Here is a 17,444-nt window from a genome sequence, read left to right on the forward strand (position 1 = left end):
ACAGATTTACCTTAGCCTGCATCAAGTACTCACGAGGTGCCATAACCTCCCCATTAACTTACCTCTGCAAGTCAGTACTAAAATTACACATTAGAAATAAAATTCTGCTTTCAATAAAATAAGTTAGCTAAAGCTGAATAAATTGTGTTACTTTTGTCTTCTGTTTCTTTTTGATATGTATTTTTCACTATTCCCTCTGACAAGGTATTTCCATATTTTTACTTAATTTGCATACGAAAGCACTTTCAGCTGCAATGAATTTGTTACCTTTGACTTTACTTGTGCATCATTGTATTTTAAATTGCTGGACACAGAAAATAGAGCTTCCTCCAGGACATTCCCCAGGCAGTTCATTATTTCTTCATATTTTTAATCATCTCCCAAGATATTCTGTTCTTTTCAGGAAACAAAAAAAAAAAAAAAAAAAGGCAATCCAGTGCACTGTTTCACAATAACAAAACCATGTTTCCAGGGATAGTCTAGAGCTTAAACTTTTATTCCTTCCTCTGTATCTGATTCAGAGGCTTTAGATACAGAGCTCACTGACAGTGAACTCTCTTCAGGAATTTCTGTTCCTTCGAGCTTCAGCTCCTATGGTTTCCTTTCCAAGATATGAAAACATATAGCTTATACCCATACACAGTAATCTCAAAGAAGCCACACTATGTGTGTATGAGGCACTGGTCCTCAGCCATCATTGTTTTTCATACAACAATCATGAACAACTAATTGAGGCCAACATAATACTCTGCAAAATAATTTTCTCAAGGGCAGAAAGGAAATTAAAATGTTTTTAAAAATTATTAAAAAAATCTAAAAATCAAAGACTCTTGCCAGTAACTGGCCCCCAAGCCATTACTCACCAGCAACAAACTTAAAGGATTTTATTCTCCATAATTTCCAATCTCCATGTTTAGTTCTCACCTGTTGAGCGCAGATACACGCTCAGCAGCCTTCCTCACTGATGGTCCCTGATACCCAAGACACTTTTTGAGGTGATAGCCCCTATGTCCTTCCAACAAGAAACCTCCTGAACTAAAGATACCTCACTACACATTCAGCAACACCCAACCCCAACTGCTGCCAGAATTCCATCAGGTGCAGAAAGACACATGCATCAGAGCCCCCTTTGGTTTCAACTAACCCACCCAACCATCTCATCTGCAGCTTCTTTTTCCCTGCTGTCATCCTCTACTTTCGAAAGTCAAAACCAGAATAATATCAGAGTGGCTTCAATCAGTGTTCACTTGTGAGGAAATGTGTCACCTAAATCCTCCTCTTTCTTTGTTCTGTTGCTATATGATGGAGGACCATGTTTCTGCCCTACCTACCAACAGTTTGCATATCGTTCACCACACAAGGCAATGTTTGGTTCCAGCTTCCTGGGCTGACATCACACTCTGAGGACCAAGTCACATCCCATTGCCCTGATTTTTAAAAGTGTTAAGTTTTCTTTTATAGTTCTTTTGAAAGTTTTAAAGTTCTCATAAAACTTCTTTAGCCTTCTGATAATGTTTACATATTTCTACTGGAGTTCTCCCGCACTGTTCATGTAAATAATGATTGTTTTGCATTTTTCTGTGTGGGAGGAGAGAATTGATAGACTGTTGGTTTGACCAGTGTGGTTGGAGAGGTGGTAATTCCATCTTCCAATCCATGGTCACCTTTGGAATTCTATAAATACCAGATGTTCGACTAAAACTTTCTCTTTTTTCTCTTTTGAAAGTACCAAGCTTTCATTTTGTGTCCAATAGCGACAACACCCCATATCAGGTTTGCCTTGAGAACTAAGCTGGGTCACTGCCTTTACCAAGAAATGGAGTGTAGGATCAGGGGAAGCTCAGATTGGACATTAGGAGAAGATTCTTCACTAAGAGGGTGATGAACAGGCTCCCCACAAAAAAGCACCAAGCCTTTCAGAGTTCAAGGAGGCCCCTCTTGGTCATAGGGTTTAACGGTTTAGTTTTAAGTAAACCTGCAAGGAGCAGGGAATTGTACTTGGTCTTTATGGGTCCCTTTCAGCTCAAGATATTCTTTGACTCAGCGTGAACAAGGAAATGTTCATCAACACAGATAAACTGTGGAAAAAAAAAAAAAAAAGAAAGAACAAAACCAAACCCACAAAACTGTCAAAGCCTAACTAAGCAAGGGGGGAACCTAATCCTTTTTACCGGGGGAATCTAACACATCTTACCAGCCAAACATTGACACCTTGCCCGAGAAAGCTCAGCACAGGCAGCTGCCTGCACTGCAGCCTACGAAACCCCAGCAGAGATCAGAAGCTGTGAGCAATTCACACGTGTTCACTAGTACTGATTAACATCAGACATCAGCAAACCAGTCACAGATGTAAGCACTCATTAGGCAGATACACTACAGCTGACCCAAGGCACAGAAAAGCCTTTTCTAGGCTATGTTTATGTCCTTTCTCCCTAACTATACTAGCTCTGACAAGTTAAAAAAAAAATATATATATACATATGCAGGTAAAAATAAATAGCTGGAAGATGTAAAAATATGAACCTATAGCTGAGTATTCACAGAATAAAAAAATCAAGTCAGTCCTTGTTGACAGATAGCTCAAGACGAGAAGAAGGAAAAGTAGGAAAGTTTCCTTTCCATAAAGTTAACCCTTACGTTTCCCCATTATAATGCTTCATGAATATCTGCTAGCAAGTTCAAAATCCAGCCTTTTAAAATAGAATTAGAGGATCCTGATGTGAACTTTCTAAAATACTGGTCATTCATTTACCAGTTGACTGCTCTAATACTACGCCAGCAACACAGGGGACATGGCCACTAATAATTAAGAAATCTTGCTGCTGGGGTTAAGAAACCACTTATCTGTCAGATGAACAAATGTCAACTAAAAGAGACTGAAAAATCTGACATATAGAAAAGTTTTACCTTTTGAAATACCAAGGCATCAGAAAACATGCCTGAGCACTCCCACAATATCATTAGCTGTAGTCATCACACGTTATTATTCCAGTTTTAATGGTGGAATAGGACCAAGACCCTCAAAACTTCAGGAGGTTTTGTGCTGCCAGACATAAAAGATTACATGCTAGCTCTGAGCTACATATCATCAGCACCCAGCAGGAAGCTTTAGTGTACTCCACAGCTGCTGTCAGCACTGCGTAGGAAATATATTTATATATACACATATGTATATACACACACAGAAATACATACATATATATATATAGCTTTGACATCCTGAGTGTCCAACCCTCAATCCTTTTGTGTGATGAGGAAGGTCTTCTCACTGATGTTGTTGCTTACTTTCCTTGTTGCAGAAAAATACTACTTCAAAAAACTAGTACAAAGGTCTCAAAGCATGTACTCAAATTTTTTAAAGACTAGACTCTATCCAGCAAACCAGCTCTTCAAAATATGCTAAAAGTGTACAGTTACTTCTTTTTGTACAGTTTATGTTTGTTTTTTTTAGTACCTTTGAATTAACTGATCCAAAGAGAAAACAACAAATGTAATTTGTTGCATCAGAATATAAGAAGTAAATAATTCTATGCACCAACCACAAATACAACAGCAGCCATGCTGGGTCAGACACAAGACTGTCTATCCAAGCCTCTAACAATGGAGAAACAGCCAAAAGCAGATGGCTAGGAAAAGGAGAGCTTTGGAACACCTCAAACATATGATTCTTCTCCCAACTATTGATCCATCTGTGGCTTGTTTCCTTGACTTGAATGCAACTTCCAAATAACTTCTCTCATCGTCATCAAATTGGAAAACAGGAGATGTTGAACTATTTGTCATGAGCATTTACATAAAAAAACAATCAAGTCTGACAACTTCTGCACACCCATTTTACAGGGCTTGAGGATAAGAACATGAAAGATTTAGACTAGACTAAGCAGCTGATTTTTCCAAGATAAGGAGGGGTGTGAACGTACAGCTAAGACTCCTCCCTAAAATAACTGATTTACACTTCAAATGTGAGTTGGTAGAACAGGTCAGGTGTGCACACTGATTTCATTAACGATAACACAGAAATGCACATTTTAAGCACTGTGGTAAGCAAATTTAGTTCTTCCAAGGAAAATGAGATTTTTCTAAATTCAGAGCAGGAAGTAATGCAAAATCAACAGAGTGATTAGTGAAAATGACACACATTTTAAATACCTCAGAAAATCAGCAATTACACATGTATCCATGCATACTTAACTTTTGATCCATCACCACTACTGCAGATATTCTCATCAATCACTAAAGTCTAAGTGTGCACAAGCATCACTTTGTATTACAAGAATGAAGATTCATTGTATTGAAGCTTGCATTGTTACAGCGAAATGCCTACCCCATACCAGAAAAACAACCAACCATACAATCTGAACTGCAAGTAAAACATAGGGGACTTCTATGGAGATCAGTCCTAAAAATAATGCTCATAAGCGACAACAAAAATAAACATATATTCACATACTAAATATAATATGAATGGAGAAAATTTAAAAAGAAGATGTATTCCGATTTACCTTGTTTAATTATGTATTGAACTAGTACAGTAGCTACTACCATGCATACTCTAATTTTTCTAGGCCAAATCTTCCCTATTTCTACATCATATATTGTATAAAGTGCTATTAAGGTATTAAGACAGACATCCTGAGCTGGCACTCAGTATTTAGGTAGGTGGGACGGGTACAAACTTTGATCCATGTTCTTGTCATTGCTGTGCTAAAAAATTTCAGATCTCCTGGATGATTGTTTGTTGCTGGATTTCTCTATATATCTACACATACATAATTAAAGAAAACAATTTATCAGTATTTGATAACCCTATAACTACTTCACAGGAATTCAGTAGTTAGCAACATCAGGTTAATAAACAGACAAAAAAGCTACATTTTAAACTCCTCCTTACTACACAATCCAAGCTTACTTGGTACCCACCTGGTAGAGATAAGACAGTGAGACTGCAGAGAAATAAGAGGCATAGACCAAGGTCTCCAGACACATTGAGGCCAGCAAAAGCATAAGGTCCACACAAAATAAAAATAATAAACAAATAAATAACACTGGCTTTTGAACCCCCTAGTGACTTAACAGCAGAGTTACAGTGTCAACAAGGTCCCTTACTTCTTCACCAGGACAGCAGAAAGTGCATATGTGCCCTGGGAGCTTCTATTAATTCCAAGATTAATGAGAGCAGTTAATAAATGAAAACCCACAGGCCCCAACAGTGTAGCCCAGTTTTGGCAACTTCCATCATCCTGCAGGAGCACAAGTCAACAGGGAGATGGTGCAAGAGCCCTTGTGTGCCCCTGAAACACAAGAGAGGGGACAGCCAGGCTCAGTGCTAACTCCAGCAAAGGAGAAGAATGAGGAAGATGTGTTATGCCACCCTGGCACAATACAGCAACACTTTTCAACTGTTGCTCTGCAAATAGAGCTTCAGCAATTCTGCTCCAGAAGTGCTGCTGAGCAGCAGGAACTTCTACTGCAGAGCTGTGCATTGGCAGTGGCCCTGCAGAGGGAATCGTGGCCACTGGGGAAGTTATTGCTGAGCTCTGAACACTTGCACTGTCCTGACACAGATATCAGCTGGGTGCTTCACCTGGCACATGGAGATTCCACCCTGGAGCTTTCCAGATTCCACATACAACTGGAACCTGATTCCTCAGTTAACACTGAATAAAACACTGCAATAAGAATAAATGACAGACAAAAAGGGCTCTAAAACCAGCAGACAAGCCTTGGAGGGACTTATTTTATTATGTATGATAAAAAAAAATAGAAGATGTTAATGAAAATTACCAAGGAACAATCTCACCAAGACAGATGGTTTTTCTGCTGAAATAAAGCCCACTGCTAATCACCCACGGGGGTCTGGCTTACTAGAAGCAAGCAGCAACTGGCCACAAGAGACTCTCCATAGTAAAACAAATAAATTTCAAAACTGAAGTAGATTTTTAAAAAAAGTACTGCAAATGCTATAGAAAGTATATTTAAAACAGAGCTACTGGTAGAGAGCTTTCATGATAGTAACAGATTACTAAATGCAAGAAAAAGCTCTTAAACACCTCCTCCCCACACTTCCCAAAAGTGTTTCTGTATAACTTTTCTGCAGTTTCATTTCTCCCTTTCCTCCTTCTCAATTCCTGACACAGGAAAAGCCATTTTGGACTAGACTGTGACATGAAGTGACACAGCAAATGAACTTCCCTCCCAAATTTCATCAAGAGGAAACTGGAATATTGCACGATGCTGCAGCTCCACAAGTTTCACAAGGACATATAAACTGCATTCTTCATGTTGCCACTAAACAGTTTTAAAAAAATCCAACTAAACATGAAAACAAAAACCCAAAAACAAACAAAAACAACAACAAAAACCCAAAAAATAAATATTATCTTTGCAAAGAACAACTTAAAGGCAAGAGCATCCATTGACTTAATTTTGCAGGACAGACACTCTGGTCCTTTACATGACAAAGGACAGCTTCCTGACTTAATAATCAAGAGCATGACGTTCATATGACAAAGATCACAAACCACTTCTCCAGTCCGTGCTCTCCCACCTCCTCCACCCAGGCCTCCAAACCACAACCCACTCTCGGTCCTGCATGCCAGAGATGCTGCCTGCCACAACAGTGGGACAGACAGCCCCTTGCTGCTATCCCAGACAGAAACTGCCGGCAGCCCATGCTCTTTGTGCACCAATTTCTTACAGCTGCGGTGGAGGGGAACGCCACGTCTGAAGGGCTGGCAGGCAGCACGCGTTTGGAAGTCCGCGTCTGACACCAGCTGATATCAAACTCAACAGTGCACGACGAGAAGGGATGAACAGAAGCTGTAACCTCTCTAATTCCTGACTAAACTTGTAGCCATCTACTCGGGTAAAAGTACGAAACCAGGCACTGCAATCTCCCCTATACATCCGCGTTTCGCAAAGCAATTCTAAAAATACCAGAGATGAGCAGTTGTAAGACCCCTTATGGTCCGTCAAAATCGTGTCTCTTTTCAGACTCTGTCCTGCCGCCAAACCCCATTATTCAGACGACTGACTTCACCGTAGAGCCGAAACAAGGCGATAAGCAGCGGGGCAGGGTTCCCGGCGCCGGCCGCCGCCCCCGGGGCACGGCGGGGATCACGTCTCTATCTCCCGCCCGCCGCTTCTCGGAAAGCGAAGCTGTCCCGAGCGAGGTCACCCACCCCGCAGCTCGTACACTAGGGCCGAGGCAAAACTAGGGAAAAGAAAGCTCTACGCATCCCAAGGCACGGAGGGTGCCGCGGGCAGCGCCGCTCTCACCGGAGCCGGAGGAGAGCGGCAGCCCGCCAGCAAACACCCCGCGAGTGTCGGGCAGCCCCGTTCCGCCGGGAGCCCGGCGCCGGATCCACATCCCCTCCCTGCTGCCCCCCGTGCCGGGGGTCCCCTCACCTGCGGTGTCCCAGATGGAGATGTTGTACGGCCCCCACTGCTTCAGGTAGAAGGCGCCGCCGACGGTGCTGACCGTCTCCTGGAAGCGCCGCTCCATGTAGCGGTGCAGCAGGGAGGTCTTGCCCACGTTCATGTCCCCCAGCAGCACCACCTTCCCGTCCGGCTTCTTCATCGCGGCTCGGCTCGGTTCCCTGCCGGCGGCCGCTCCTGCCCTCTTTCCCGGCCCGGCCCGGCCCGCTCCGCCCGGCGGGGCCCCGGAAGCGGCGGGACGAGGGCCGAGAGCCGCCTCCGCCGGCAGCGCAAACTTCGGGGGCTCCGCTGGAGCCGCCGCGATCCGGCCCCGGCCCCGGCCCCGGCTGCTCCTCCTCCTCCCCCGGCCCGGCCCGGCCCCGCTCCCGCCCCGCCAGGGGGAGGGGACGCGGGCGGGGAAGCGGCCGGAGCTCGGCGGCCCCTCCGCCCCTGCCCCGCCCCGCCCCGGAGGAGCCGGGTGCGGTGTCCCGGCCGCCCCGGGGCGGGCTGGCCGCTGAGCGGTGGGAAGCCGGTTCTCGCGGGGGTGTCGGGGCCGAGCTCGGCCTTGCTGAGCCTTCGGGGGATGCAGCTGCGTCCCGGGACGCTCGCGTCCTTACAGCTGGAGATGGCACAGACATCATCTCCGCAGCCCTCCTGGAGCCCAAGGCAAAGCCCGCTCATCCCGCTCCCCTCCTGCGGTGTACATGGAGGGGCAGAAAGTTGCTCCGAAATTAAGGTCTCTCACAGGGCAAACACCTCTGCCCTGGTGAAAGGGAGGTATCGGGGATTATTTTCCGAGGGCAGGTCTACCCAGTTTCACAGTCAGTTGCCTAGCTGCTGTAATTCAGATTAATTCCATTACAGGTGACAAAATTGCAATCATCTAAATTACCCAGAGATCAAGCCTATCCTTTTTGCATCAGTCCTCTTTATGTCAAACAAATCTGGGAAAAATATTAATAAAATATAAACATTCTACAAATTTGGGGCAAATTAAGGGATAATTTGCAGATGAGCTGAGGGGGAGGAAACAACTGTTGCAGTATTCTTAAGAGAACCTACCATTTACTAATTTTCTCTCCCTCCCCACAGAAAAGTGGTCAGATAGAAGCACTTTTCTTAATAAGTAAACACGTATCCTCATTCTTGCATGTCTCTTGTTGAAACTGCTAGGATTTATTTAGCCAGTCTAGGCTTCATATTTATGAGATGCTTTGATTTTCACCAACCTGCTAAAAAGGATTAGCTGTGTGACAGTTTGGGTTTTTTAAGCCATGCCTACTTACTTTTGCTTATTCTGCTTTTGCTGACCAGATTTGTAATCTTGCAGCTGTACCCAGTGATATCAGAATAAAATATGCTTCAGATATTAAAGTACTGGATATACCCAAAGAGAGGGGATATTAAATGGTTAGGTAAAAAAAGTCTTACAAGTCACTTCAAGGTATTAATATGGGATGTGTTTCAGGGCTGTGTGCAATACTAATTAAGGGGGGGGAATTGTTTCACTTGTATAATTGTGTTGCTCTATTTTTATGTGGCATGTGCAGCCTTTGCATTTTCTGACTGGATTCCCATCTCACTCCTAAAGTTGGGGAAAATATACTCATTGGATCAAAGTGTTTCTCTGACATACCACAAAGCAAGTAGGTTTCTTTTGGGTGCTTGGTATGAAAGTGTAAAAATAACAAAAATTCTTTTTATATGGAGACTGCTTGCAAATTCACATGTGCAATATGTTTCACCCTTTTGAAGTGGCAGGTACCATTTCAGAAAGAGAAAAGAAGAATCTTGTATCAAAGAGTTTAGACCATAAGGATCTGCACCTGTAAAAAAATTCCTGAGTTTATATACTCTTACCTTATGAACTATTTTACTGTCCAGTCCATAACAAAACACCTAAGTTTAAACACAGTTATTGATTTACTTCAGGTACCAAATCCTAGCAGTTAAAGCACTTACTATTTCTGAATTTATACACACAATTTAAGCACAATTATTTCCGAATTTTACCAAAATTCTGCTGTATTCAAATTGTTTTCAAGTACTAGTGACATGTAGGTCTTTCTGCTATTCAAAACAAGTACCAATAGTTTCTAAAAGTAAGCAGAGATGTTAGGACAGAAAACAGTCTGAAAAACAGGGTGAAAATGCAACTGGGATTTTAGGCTCTGCTAATAACACGCTCTATATAAAGAGAAGCCTACTCCCTTCACAGATGTTTTCTGCAGTTTCTTGAAACACATACCTACATCCCCACATATTTGAGTGGGTGTATTTCCAGCTAGCAACAATCAGAAAGACAGGGGACTCTCCTGAAAGTGTCACCAGCCAAATGTCACTGATGGCAATGTATCACTTTTGTATGTTAAACATAGGCTAGCTCAACGAGGCACCATATTCATCTGGTCCAATACTGGTTTGGACCTGGTGTAACAACTAACAGCTATCACTCAGCAAGGGATGTGCACTATCCCACAAGTATTCATCTCCCATTCACTGCTTACTTAAAGGGTTGTCTCTGTTTCACAGCAATCTGTCCCTAATAATCAGGTGCAACAGGAGGGTGCTGTGTGGTGTTTCAGATCCTCGGGAGAATTTAGGACAGTGGTGATCTGAATAGGGTCAAGGTATGTCAAAGGGCCCCTGAGGTGAGCCCTTAAAGAGACAAGTTTCTGAAGTCCTCAGCAGCCTGAGCTCCCACTGACCTCAGGAAAACACGCTCACTAGGCAGAGCACAGTGTGTTTTGTTATTACTGCCGACATCGCCTTGGATGAATGCACTTCGAACTACAGCATGCAATTTAAGTCACCTCTGGTTAAAGTCAAATGGCTCACGATAGTCTGTAATGCAATATAAATAATAACAGAGCATATGTGAAAATATTTGGGAAAACATTAAGGGCCTGTAATTTGCTCTCTAACACTCAGATGTATTGGCCTCTTGCAAGGTAATTTCCCCAAATCACTGAGTTGCCTGTAGCAAGATGTCTCCACAGCTGTCAGTATGGGCATGAAGAATGACAATAGTCACTATGGGCATGAAGAATGTCAAATTACTTGATAGGAAGGCATATGGAATACTTTACTCTGTATGTGAACTACATACATTGTCTGGTGTTTGTTTTTCATTTTAGAGCACCTGAGGACACCTTTAATTACAATGAGGTTGTTCATTAGCCTTCCTGACAGCGTGACAATGTGCTCACCATGGTTGGTCTCCAGATGTTCTGAAATTCAGACTCTTGGATTAGGATACAAAGAGTATCCTAATGTCCCTAAAGAGGGACAGCACATTAAAGTCTCTTACCCACTTCTGCGCTAGAATAAGACCTTCCCAAGAGTAAGAATGTTAGCCTTGTACACAAGCCAAGAACCTGAGCCAATAATGACTGTACTGACGTCAGGGTAACTCAACCTTTCTAGTCTCCCGCAGTATGAAAGCTGCTTAGTATTGCAGGAGAAAATTAGAGCCTGTTTATGTTTTTCCTTGCCAGACTTCCCTATATATATGTATTGTCCTGCCTATGGTCCTCATTTGGTCTTCAGGCTAACAATATTTTGTAAGTTCACATGAGGTGAAATGTTTGTCGCAGAACAGGGTTGTTTTTTGCTGAGCTGATCTTATTTTGGAGACAAATTGGGCAAGTGTTTGAAAGGATATGTCACATCAGCTACTAACTGCTGCCCCCAACGTGTCACAGGTGTGCTGTGGACTTGGTGTTCAGCACCTCAGCCTGCCTCCTTTTTGTCCTCTGTCAGTGTGTTTGTGTTTTGGCATGTTGAATCTCCATGACCTGATGTGTGCTTTCTGGAGGTACCGCAGGTGACCTCAATGGGACTGTTTGTAATGATAAAGGTGGTACAAACTTATCCTACTTTTAAAACATGGAAGAATCCATAACTTAGAGCCACCTCTATCTCAGTTACCTACTGAATCCTAGACAAGGCTTTACAAACCAAAGAGAAGGACAATAAGGGAGGCTTCTTCCTTGTCCTTAATACGTGCTGGCACACCAGTGCTTTGTTGCACCTCTTCATAAAGCATGAGGTCACTGCAGAAGCTACAAACAGGTACCATTTAGTGAACCACAGCAATTTCTGGTTTTGTTTCTGCTTATTGCCTTCCTTTATGACTTATTTCTTCTAATAAGCAGTGAGTTTACTCTGTTTAATGAGTATGCATGCTCATGAAACAGAAATATTTGTCCTCATCATCTTTCAGACAGCTGTAACTAGAACTCACTCTCAAGGTGCTTTCTTTCAGGCTACAAAGCCTGAAATATGTAGACAGAGGAGTGGCAATGTGATGAGTAGCTGTGTAGCCTGAAAAAGCTATTCTTCATGTTGCCACTGCTTTGCCTACATATTTATTCTAACATATACTAGGTTCTTCCTCTCCACCCCACAGGTTAGTCCACAACCTAGATGCCCTAATCCACGGAAATTGCCTGTACTGCTTATCAAAAGCTAATCTGCCCTTCTCTAGGGTCGCAGTTCCACACCTTTCTCCCTCTCCTTTTCCTGGCATTTTTCTTAGGCTGGCACTGGCTTTGGTTTGACTATTCCCTATGACAACTGAGCTTGATAAGCTGATGAAAAACCAGCTCGGCCATGACTGTGAGTAATTTTTTGCTGGTTTTGTGATCAGCACAGAGGAGGCTGATGAGGCAGCCCATGGTTGGAGGCAGTGAGCTTCAGTCCCCTGGGTCTTCAGCTAAGCAGTGCTGGCTGCTCACATTCCCTTGGCAAGTGTCCCTGCTCTACCTCATCTTCAAACATTGCAGGTTGTGGAGCACCTCAGTTGTAGGACTGTTTTCTTTCACCAGGATTGGAAATGTATTTCAGTGTATAATTTCTGCCTGGTCTGTGTCTGAATCACATCACACTGACAGTGAGATGATAAACCAACCAGCTCAAGACATCCTTATCATAGAAAAGCCTGACCTGGATGATTAGAATTTCCCTGTGTTACAGGCAGTTGAACATCAGGTCTTAGATGGAAACCATGAAGCAACCTGAGCTGTAGATATACTCAACCTTTGAGTGAGCAAAAATAAACTCTTCCCTGATGCACAGGTGCTAGAGATGCAGATGAAAATAGGAGCTCAGGAGGAACTTCCCACCCAGGTCTTTCTTAGGAAGTTAGTTTAGTCTTTGTTGCCAGCACTGTGTGGAGGGAGCAGTCCTGCTGTGCCTACTGCACCAGACAGCTCGATTCTCTCCTTGCTAGTTCTTCCTGCTCACCAAAATCATCTGAGCCCTCCAGTACCTTGTACTGTGACTGGTGTGTTTCCCTGTATGAAGGAATCAGTTGCTCTAATTCTTCTAGACTTCCCAATATATAAAGGAAAACTTTTTTTACCTGAGCTTTAGGGGACTTAGTGTGGATATACTCAATAAATGACACAAAATATAGGACTGGAAATTCAATCAAAAAGTAAGCATTGTGATTCAAAGTTATCACAATGCAAGAATTTCTGGTAAATGCACTAAATAAGAGTTTTGCATAGATTGATTTTTTTAACCACAGTATTTTAAGGTCTAGTCTGACTTCACCAGCGCATGAGAATTCAAGGCTGTCCTACTATCATGTTCCTGAAATTTAATAGGGCACTGTGTGTATGTGTACAAAGGTACACATAAGCCTACAAGAAGTTACAGAATTATGGCCTATTAAAAAATGCATTATATTTTCACTCTTCATGGCATCATGAAGGAGATGGAATAAGTTAGCCAGTAGTAAGACAGAATTTACTTCAGTTTTTATAAACTCATTAAGATTCTTGTCCATAATAAGCAGACCCATGTATCTAGGAGACATCCTATGGACTGCAGCAGCCCACAATGGGAATATGAGTGCAGATTTGGCAGAATCAGAAAGCATGATCCCATTGACTAATATATGGGAGTCAAAAAAAATTGCAACTCCTGACCTTTAAATGTGAAGTTATTTCCACAACACATTTGTGACAGTTGACAGAATTTAATTTTTATTTGCAAGTTCAATACTGTCATCATATGAATTGTTAAAAAAATTACATATACAGAAGAACAGACGTGTTTTTAGTTGAACCACCTTGTTCCTAATGACATGCATGCATATCAAGTATCTTTTTCATATTAAACCTTAAGTCATTTCTCTAGGCTGTAGCCACAGTTATTCTCTATGAAGAAATTCACATGGTACCCAGCATGCCATCATTGTTTCTGGTCATGAAGAAAAGGCCATTGAAGAGCATCACAGACAAATTTGCCTCAGGGCAAAATCCCATTGCCCTGGTTCCAGACAGGACAGAGTTAATTTTCGCAGTAGCCAGAAGGGATCATGGCTAGGGCCTGGAGGTAACTCTGTACCACCTCACATCATTTTCTGGGGTCAGGGGAAGGGGTCCCTTCCTGCTGTCAAAGCATGGCCACGTAGTGGGGTGCTGTCAGGGGTTTCTGTGTGGTGAGCACTCACATGTGAATTGTTCACCTCTTAAACATGTTGTTATTAATATTGTTGCTGTTACTCTTCAGTTTTTTATTGCATTGCTGTTTCCAGTAATTGTTCTTGTCTGAACCCATGATCTTCACCTTTTGAGCCTCCAATTCTCCTCCCCATCTCCCTGTGGGGAAAGGGAGGGGATAGAGAGGAGTGAGCATGGGGCATGTGGTTTGGAATGTTTCATTGGGAACACTAAATTGGGGAACCATTTCTAAATCATGACACACATCCAGTCAGGAGTTACACTTTGTCCAGCCTCTAGCCCTGTTACTACACTTTCGTTTCATCTCTTGGCTGGACAAGCCATCGCAATCTTCTTTTTTCCTTCCTCTTTGAACTCCTCCCCACTCATACTGGTAGTTGTAGAGAGAAGTGGGATTTCTCCTCCTGGTGCATGTTAAAGTTCAAAAAAATTGATTGAAGTTGGCAGGAAAAAATCAGCTACCCTCTTTTTATCCCCTTACAGAAAGACAACACTGTGACCTTCAAAGTGTAAATTGATGACTATGAAATGAAATTCATCACAATGGTTTCTCCTAAAAGTATCGCACCCCTTCATGGGCTCTTGTTTCATCCAGCCACGTGTGGCCCTTGGATGAGAGATGCCCCAGTTATTCATGGATAAGAGAACCTATTTAGAATGGAAATATTAATGCAATTAGAAGGATAAAGATAGTAACGATTTACTTACATATATGAAGATGTGACTTCCAGATTAGAAGAAAAAAGGATGATCAAAGTGGAATTTAGAATAGACAAATATAATTTATACTAGCATGTTTTTGGGGAGCAATACTGGAAATTCTTGTCAAGTTTGTAGCCTTCAAATTAGAAACTTACCGCATAAGATGTTCCAGTCCTCTGCTAGTCCTAGTTTAGAACTAGGAAAAAAAGGAAGCTGTGATGATTTTCTTAGTTGCTTCTGTAACAGAAAATCTTTTCTTCCTAGAATATGAAAAAGGACTTCCTGGCTGCTTTCTAAATTATATAGAGAGATAAAACCCTCCAGAATATTTCAAATTTTAGTTGCTAGCTAGTTAGTTGGACTTTCACTGTTTCAGTTATTATATCTAGGCATTAAAGCCTACTAAAATAGTTTCAAACATAGCATGATGGCAACCTCATTACATTTGAAACATTGCCATACCATAATGTCCTGTTTACATAAAGAGAGTTTACATAAAGATGGTGCAGTCAAAATTTTCTGGTTTTTCTGTGTCTTTAACCACATATTTATGATTAAAATGAGGTGCACCAGTCCCCAGCACATCACTTTACATCACAGTGTTTCTGAGAATTAAGTTCTGTGTTATTCTTTTGAGTGCATTTCCAATTTCACCATTCAAAAAATTGCTGTTGGTTGGTCCTAGGAAACTGTTCTGGTTTGCTTCTACCCTTTCTTTTTTAATAACCAAGGTTTTAATCATTACTCACCTTGGGTACTCCTCCAGAAATCTTACTGAGATCAGTGGAGCTATTCATAGCCAAGGTATAAATAAGTACGATGCAATTTGACCTTCAGTCATCTCAAAAAAAAATATTCTCCAATCTAATTATGTAGAGAAAATTCTACTGTAAATTCTACAGCAAAAATACTTTAAAATTGCCTCTGACAAACAGTGTCTAGTGCTTGCAGCTGAAACTTAAGGTTTTTTTCCTGCTATAATAGTTATTCTCTATGTAGCTCTGTTATGTGAAAATTTGAGATGTTTGCTGAAGCAGTATATTTTTTGGCACTTATGAGTTGCTAGGAATTGCATGCTGCTGTTTCAACGTCTTTCCAGATTGTAGATGCTGCTGTCTTTCTTGGGGCCTGGCAAGTCACCTAGAAATGATATCTTTTGCTGAGGATTCCCTTTACAAAAGCAAGTTGCTGAAATAATTGATTTAGTACTTCCCGAAATTGCTTCAGCTCCGAAAATATTTAAAATTCTGCTTGCTTGCTTTTTTCCACTTGAAATGCCAAGGGGGAGGTAAATACAATTGTGGATTGGCTTTCTTTGGCATTAAGTTATCAGTATTAATTACTATTGTTATGATGTTTCCATCTTCAGAGCATTGCAGAAATGCAGCACCACAATCTGCTCTCATTTTCACTTAAGCCAACCTCCCTAAAACATTGCTTGAATTGCTTATGGGAGCAAATCAGTTCTGTATTTGGCCTCACACGTCACTGGCTGGTTCCAGAGCTTTGATTGTAAGGTATCCTAACCCTCCTTCACACCCAGGGCAAGAAACTCTTAATCACAAGGGAAAACTTGGAACCCTAAAGGATGAAAGAAGAAGGAAAATACTCAGGGAAAAAGTTTCTATTATGAGATTTTTCTTCAGTGAATTTGGATAATATGTATCCTTTTAAGACACTGAGAAAACAGCTTCTGTGACATAGAGGACATTGGAGAAATTATTAATGTTAGCTGATATTTAAGGTAAATCTCTAATTTAAACAGAAGTGCTGGGTAAAATTCATTCCAGATATAATGCTATATAATTTAATTTACTTTGAACACCTGCTTCTGTCAAAGCTAGTCTATATAAGGAGTAAAAATACAAAATAAAGAAAACTTTTAGAACATATTGGAGATGTTAACATAAGATTAACATAAGATTATTATTGGAGTAAACTTGTCCCCATTTAAGTCGAATAAGGAAGCTTGTAATTCTCTAAAGCTCAGATAAGATTACTATAAAATAACGTGGCTAACACTGCTATTGAGAAACCAGAAAAAAAAAAAGAAAGGTGATAATTAATTTAATATAGACAAATGACATTGAATGGAAAAAGTGCCTGAAATTAAAATGTGAAACAGAAGGGGATATATCCAAAGGAGAAAAGAAAGACTACAAAATATTGATTCAAACCTTTATTATAGAATATATGCATGGAAAACAAGAATGGAAGAGGGTAAAATAAAAAGAAATAGAAATACCCAGTCTGATTATAGACATCAATGAGTCTAAAAAAAAAAATCCATTCTCAGTGAAATTGCAAGTATGGACTTAATCCCATGGCATATTCAGCTGAGTGCTTAAGTATTTTCTTGGCTCTTAGGAATACCATTAACAGTTAAAAGCACACCTAAATGAAACTTATGCTAAAATTCTTCAGTGAAGAAGGATGGACTTGAATTTAAATTCTGTTATGAGTTTTTGATTAGGGTTATAAATTACCTAACTTGTGGACACACTGATAATGGATACTAACAAAAAGAAAAAATTGAGCACAGATGGAGAAATTGCAATGAACACTTTAGCTGTGTTCTTCAGAGCAAGTAGCAAAAAATCCATCCACCTCAGTGAGCTTCAAAACAGAGCCTGTGTTTTGATGCAAAAGGCACACAAGTTCACAATGTGCTTATACTTATTGCACATACATTTTGTGATCATAAAGGAGAAAAGATCTGTAACAAACCTTTGCATGAAGGCACAAGAGCTGCAAGAACTTGAAACTGAAGGACTTTTTAAAATTGAAGAATTTAGGCAATTCAGAAAGTGAAAGCGGAGTTTGTTTTTCAGATAAAACCTTTTCCTCGTTGTC

At 41.3% G+C, this 17,444-nt stretch overlaps 1 protein-coding gene across 1 annotated transcript in view; it reads right to left on the bottom strand.

The window, feature by feature from the left end:
* Positions 1 to 7,767, bottom strand: part of RAB20 (RAB20, member RAS oncogene family) — a 28,482-nt gene extending 20,715 nt beyond the window's left edge. The window contains exon 1 of the mRNA XM_053968659.1: positions 7,408 to 7,767. Coding sequence (XP_053824634.1) covers positions 7,408 to 7,579 — 172 coding nt within the window. The 5' untranslated portion in view covers positions 7,580 to 7,767. The remainder of the gene's footprint in view (positions 1 to 7,407) is intronic.
* Between the last annotated feature and the right edge of the window lie 9,677 nt (positions 7,768 to 17,444).

This window comes from Vidua chalybeata, chromosome 2 (assembly GCF_026979565.1).
Source record: "Vidua chalybeata isolate OUT-0048 chromosome 2, bVidCha1 merged haplotype, whole genome shotgun sequence".
NCBI classification, from domain to species: domain Eukaryota; kingdom Metazoa; phylum Chordata; class Aves; order Passeriformes; family Viduidae; genus Vidua; species Vidua chalybeata.